The following is a 6,560-nucleotide window of genomic DNA, read 5'->3' as shown; positions in this document are numbered from 1 at the left end:
AACGACGGGACTGAGGAGCTTGTTCATCAGTTCTAAAACTTTGTCAGGGTTCTGTTGGTATTAAAGTTACACACAAAGAAAAGGAGCACGGTGAGACGTAGTGTTTTAATCTCCTTGAAAAAGCAGAAAGGTCTCATGCAGCGGTGCCTAGTGCAAGCTCAGAGATGCCTCCCTCCCATAAAGAGTCATGATCATATTAACTACGAGCAACATAATGCTGCTGGCTCATGTGAAAAAGTATTTTCCCCTATTTTTCCTCTAAAATAGTGGCTATGGTTGTATCCACTTTTATTTCAAATATATTTCAAAAGGAAACAAGAGTCCTCACTACAAAGCCCAACTATTTTAGACTTCAATTCAACATCTATGAAATTGAAAGAGCACGCTCCAGGTAAATAACTTCACCAGCCAGAATAAAATCATGCATAGGGCAATCTCTTCAAAAGACCACATTGATCAAGAACCAGGATGTCTTAAATCAGAATGGGCTGCAGCACAATCCATCTGGGTTTGCTCACCGAAACCCCTCTCCATGCAGCCAATGGCTCTGCTTTAACAGCAGCAGAAATAATCTGCTTGAATAAGGGCAATTCAATCTCCGAGATGAAATTTAACCTCCTAATCACAGGGAGAATGTTTGGGGAAAAAATGGTGAACCAGGTACATATTTAAGGCAGCACACAGAAGATATTTACCTTTGCAAGGTCATAGAGTTTTGCAGCTTCTTCAAACAATCCTTTATTTTCTGCTGCAGAAGCCACTTTGTTAATAATGGGTTTTGTGTCACTTGTAAACTTGTCTATCACTCCAGGCTAAAGAGGCGAGACAAAAACGAAAAGAGAGAGGAGAAATCAGAATGCTTAAAGGCTGCTGAATATTCTGTCAAGGCGTTGAATATTTTACATGTTGGATTATGATTAGAATGGCCTGTACATTTCCATGGGAACGCGCAAAAGGGACACATTAAAAATAGAAAGAGCTCTTGTGAGAGAGACTTTCTCCGAAACGGAGTCAGCACTGAGACATCTGCGGTTTCTAATTCATTCAAAATGACCCAGATAACAGGTCAAATTCTAAATTATTTTAATTGCTGATGACACATTACAAAGGAGAAGAAAACACAGAAGACTTCAGCATGTAACGTGCCAGGGTCTCCAGGGATGCTGTTTGTCTATATCAGCATGACAGGTGGCAAGTGAAATCTTACATGGATAAGTGAAAGGGTGACAAGAATTTTAAAAGAAACAATAAACACAAGTAGAGTAAAAGAGAGGAAAGAGTCAAGGATATCTGGACAGGATTTTACTGTAGTTGAGGATGTAAAAATAAGACTGTATCATCCAGAAGATTTTATTTTAAAACTAAGATTGCTGTTTTCATACCAAAGAAACGCAAGAATAGTTACATTTAAAAGGAATTGAGCAAAGTCAAGAAAACAGGATTCAGCACTAATGGTATAATCTAAAAACTATCTTACAAAGAACCGTAAAGTGAAAAAAATATTTGTAAAGATTACCAAGTTATCTTGCTCTCGTGTGTGCAATCTCACTGCTTTTAAATTGACAGAACAAAAACATCTAAGAGAAAATCCTGCTGGAAGTAACCTTTTTTTTTCTTTTTTTCTTTTTGACAGTAGCAATGATTGCAGCATGAGCCCTAATCTTAAAATTAAGATTTAAATGATTCTGGAGTCTGCTTTACACAGAAAGCTTCCAAAGTTGCCGCAGTGAACAGAAAAGCTTCATTGATTATCTAAAATTTTAATGATTTGCATGTGCTCTCCTCTTTTCAGGTGAAACCTCAAGGTTTCCTTTATCTTCTGACTGTGTAAGCTTACTTCTGCTGTAAAAGTAAATCTAAAAGTAAAATGTAAGATTCCATCACAACTAAAAATGGCTGACCTTTGATCCAATACTTAACCTCATCTATATGGAGAGGACAGATCAGTTGTGGCTATGCCTGTGGTCTGTTAGCCCTTGCTCCCTTAATTACAAGAATTTTTAATGGGCTGCAATACATTTCTCCTCTGAGGTGAACAAGGATAATGTCATATAGGTAGTTTTCACACGCACACCTCAGTTAACGAAACAATCTCACACCCACTTGCAAACAAGCCATTTTTACTAATTGCTTTTTACTAATGTGTACTGAATTCCACTTCCTTCTGTAAAGACGAAATTCTGATCTCACTGAAGTTACCTGATGCCATTTGTTTCCTTAGTTACATCGGCTGTCTACAGCGACATAGTTTGCCCTGCGGTTCCTGACCTGCCTTCTGTTAGGGCAGGTCATAGATTATTCTGTAAAAGGATCTCATACTTGGAGAACCTGTATGTATTCAAACACAGTAATAATTTAGCTAGTGAAAAATAAAGAAAAGCAAGATAGTCCCATGACTACTTTGGAAATCACACACAGTTTGTACTTTTTACATAAAATATAAACATAAATTGTCAACTCACCTTCCTACTACCATCATTTTCCAGCTTTCCAAGAATCATATCAAACTATATCCACACAGATGTAAAGTAAGAAAAAAAGGAAACAAAAAGAGAGATGAATTGCACATATTTCACAACATATTTACTATGTACAAAGATGCAGTCATGGATGAATGAAAGAGTGATCAATGTCAAAATTATTTGTATATAAATAACAGGAAAAAAGACACGATTAAATATCTTAAACATAGGGTCATTGCAAGATTTCCCGTTATTTAGGTCTGCGTCAGGCAGAAAGAGTAAACTACTGTTTAAGACTGTCCTGCCTAATGAAGATTTCAATGAAAAAATGAATTTCAGTTTGAGGAAGGCAAACGTACCTCTCTGCTTTCAATTACTAGTTCACTAACGCAACGCAAGAACATATTCTCTCCTTGGCTGTCCTTCTCATTCCTACAAAAGAAAGGGAAGGAGGAAGGTACTCCTGTTTCTGAGAACTTCACAGATAAGAATAATTAAGCAGTAATAACTAGGAGAAAATCTAGAGACATAGATTAGCTCCTACCTGAGAAAGTAAAAATACTGCAGAGCTTCCCTTGGATCTGTCGATTCAAACTTACGGGTGTAAAGCATCAAAAGCCGCACAAAATTTAGACGCCTGACGCCAGGAGGGTCACCAGCTTCATGGCTTACTGCAATGTCAGAAACAACACTATCAGAGAATCTAGTGCCAGGAGACGTTGCTCTGATCTTCATCTCAAATTAGTCAGAGCCATGATCCAGAGTTCGAATGCCACTAAAACAATTAACTTTTAGGAGACTGTTCTGATAAATGCTGCTTGTTTGATGAATTACATAGACCTGCAGCGTCTACAGGGTTCTCTAAGGGCTCAGAAAATATTCCTTTATTGTAGAGTAAGCGTGCAGGACTTACACAGCTGCGCACTCTGCCCAGAAGATTTCAGGAGCAATTTTAACTCAAACAGGACCAACGCAACATGAACAGCATGACAACGCAAGCGCTCTGTCCGGAAGAGAAAAGCAATTGCAGCTTCAAACTGTGCTGTCAAGAACAATACTTGGAAGTAGAGGAAAGGCTGCTGGTTCACTGCAAAATGTGATTCACCTGAAAAAAACCAACACAGAGCGTAAGTGAAAATGATTTTGCAATCAGAGATCACTGACAGTGGATGCTTTCCGTCACAGTGTATCACTATTGCTTATTCAGTGCCAACAGAAATAAACACACTAGACAAAACTGAATACCTAATCACACATCAGTGGCTTATCTATAACTGATCCGCTGCAAATATATCACGAAAGACCACAGCATGAAGACATATTCAGGAAGTGAAAGAGAATAAACAGTTACTCAAAAAAGATCCTTTGTTCTTTTCAGACAACGAACCATCAACTCTGATAGACTGCAACAGATTCTCTGAAGACCACAACTTTTTGTCTTCATTTACACTTATGCCCAATGGTACAAATAATGTTAAAAACCTGGATTTTCCTACTCAGTGACACCAATGGTAGCTTACTGTGTTTCTTTTCCACACATTTTTGTCTGGGTGTGGGTGATGCTACAAACTAGAAGGCTGTGGAGAATCAAATTCTGTATGTTTTGGATAGTCCAAGTGACCTAATTTTGATTGACTGGAAGATGATTTTGGGAAAAGGTACTCTCTTGGGCTGTGGACGTTCCTAAAACTTTCTGAAGTGGAAGGAAATGTCATTTGGGTCCCCACAAAATTACTTGAAATAGTAATTTAAGGGAAACAATGAACGACGGAGAAAAGCCTTGGAAATACATGCCTACATTAGATAATGATTGCTTTTATTGTTCTGTATTCTGGAAGTTGGAAGTTTTGCTAAAAGACCTTAGCATATTTATGGTGAGAGAAAGCAATCCACAATTTAGTATGGATAAAGTACAAATAGCATCAGTGTTGTTCATATTCACTCTCTGGATTGCTGGGAACACACAGGATGCATTCATCGTGTCTTATTGAAGTGTGCCATTACTCCAGGGAAGCGGGCTGTCCATGAACACCCTAAAGACGCCCATCACTAGTGGAGAGCTATAGTGTTACATGGGGTTTGTGTACAAACAATTGGAAAGTGCCCTAAGCAGAAAAGCAGAGCCCCAAGTAAGACATCTCTTTGTGGTTTCTTACCATAGTCTTCTAGCAGCTGCTTCTGGAACTGTGATAATGTTAGTCGGTCTTGTGGAGGACTTGCACTATTGTCATCAAAACACACTTGGTTCAGCTAAAAAACACATCCAAGAAAAGAAGCACAGATATTTCAGCTTGACCTTGCACAAGGGATGCACTCAGAAGATATCCGTTCCATCTGAAGCCTCTCCTAAGATTTGACCAACTGACTAGAACCTACTTCTAGTCACAACATCAGGTCCAACTGTTGCTGGGAAACAAAGATCTCTAACGCAGCAACAGCAGAAATCCAGCAGATATAACCCAGGGGTCCTTTTGTATCTGTCCATGCCAAACTCCGATGCTGGGACTCTGAATACTCACTAGGCAATAATTAAAAGCAATATTTTTTTATCCAGCCTTAACAAGTACATCATTCTACTCCCTCTTTCTGATAAAGCAGAGAAATGAGTTCTGACCAGTATCTCTCATGCCCCCACCAAAACTATAAAGACTCTGGACTATAGAGACATAGACAGTGTCATCTTCTGCCAATTGACACCAACATTTGAGCCATAATCCATCCAGAAAGGAAAATCAAAAGGATCCTCACTGTAGCAAGCTAATGCTACTTGTAAAAACAGCTGACAAAGATCAGTGTCAAATGAAGAACATGACACTTCCAGAGACAAGTGTCCCCAGATTAACACCTGATAGTACAGTGGGTAACAGAGCAGCCCTGGGACTCGGGTTCCCAGCCCTTCGCTATCTGCAAGGTCAAGTCACACGCATTACATTGATGCAAAACACCAGACCTAGAAGTAGGGAGGTTAGCAGAGCGGTGCAGAAATGCAATACCATTTAGACCTGTTCTTAAAAAAAAAAAAAAAAGAAAAAACAAAAACACAAGCCCAGCACCACACTTACTTTTAGCCAAAGATAATCTTCTGTTTTATCAGCAACTTCACTCTGGTTATCTGTAATGTCACAACGGCCAATAATACAATAAACAGCCCTTTTGTATGGGTCAGTATTATTTCTCAGAGCTCGTCTGTAATGAAGACGCAGTTTATTTTCTGTGGCAGGAGATAGTCTAAGGAAAAAAATGATTGAAGGAAAAGATATGAAACCCATCTTTCCCTGTATGAGGAAACCTGGATACAAATCAATGTAAATAGGTGCATATTCACAGCAAAGGCGTAATGACAGTAAGCACTGGCCGATGTGTCTTGCACTTTCTATTTACATCTATAAGTAAAAATTTTGCACACATGAATTTAAACGTATAATTGAAGTTATATGGAGGCTCACCTTCAAATACCCACTGCGGGGGCAGGGGGAGGGAGGGGAGGGGTGGAATCAGATGACAGCCTCTTTAGGGGTGCATTACTATTGTGGTAGATGAGCTATTTTTGTCTGAGTCTACTATTTCATCATTTCAGAAAAAGAGAGCTCACAAAGTCTTTGGAACTCTTTGGGTTAGTAAACTAACAAGTGAGCAGGTCTTTGTACCATGAAGTCTTTTAGGAGAGAAACTTTCATCTTTATCATTAAATACTGTCAGAATGACAAAGAACATTATATTTCTTGTACCCTCTTGTAGAGAATTTTACAGAATTGAATCAATAAAGTGTTCTCCTAGACTAAGATATTGTTTGTCAAATCTGTAGGCAGAGTACCTTTTCATAGCTGTAATAAAAACAAAATAAATCAATTATACTGTATCTCATTAAAGTGTTTGTAATGAAGACAATGACAGTACCCCTATGACAGAAACTAAGGTTTCTGGAACAATCTTATTATAATGAGCACTCCTAGATATTCTCTATAAATCAGGTTAATTTATAGAAGAATAACATGGCGTACACTACTCGGTAAATGGCACTTTGATTTTTTTTTCCCCTCGGTTTGATTTTAAGACATGCAAACTGATATGTTCTTTCTCACATTTTCATACCTGAAG

At 38.4% G+C, this 6,560-nt stretch overlaps 1 protein-coding gene across 1 annotated transcript in view; it reads right to left on the bottom strand.

Moving 5' to 3' along the window:
• Nucleotides 1-6,560, bottom strand: part of NUP93 (nucleoporin 93kDa) — a 78,640-nt gene that overhangs the window by 8,928 nt on the left and 63,152 nt on the right. The window contains 8 exon segments of the mRNA XM_009320824.1: nt 1-51; nt 696-812; nt 2,463-2,507; nt 2,822-2,894; nt 3,007-3,133; nt 3,376-3,567; nt 4,619-4,712; nt 5,525-5,690. Of these exon segments, the coding sequence (XP_009319099.1) occupies nt 1-51; nt 696-812; nt 2,463-2,507; nt 2,822-2,894; nt 3,007-3,133; nt 3,376-3,567; nt 4,619-4,712; nt 5,525-5,690 (865 nt within the window).

Source organism: Pygoscelis adeliae, unplaced genomic scaffold (assembly GCF_000699105.1).
Source record: "Pygoscelis adeliae isolate BGI_AS28 unplaced genomic scaffold, ASM69910v1 Scaffold63, whole genome shotgun sequence".
NCBI lineage: Eukaryota > Metazoa > Chordata > Aves > Sphenisciformes > Spheniscidae > Pygoscelis > Pygoscelis adeliae.
The sequence above is the reverse complement of the archived record's forward strand: the minus strand, read 5'-3'. Positions and strand labels throughout refer to the sequence as shown.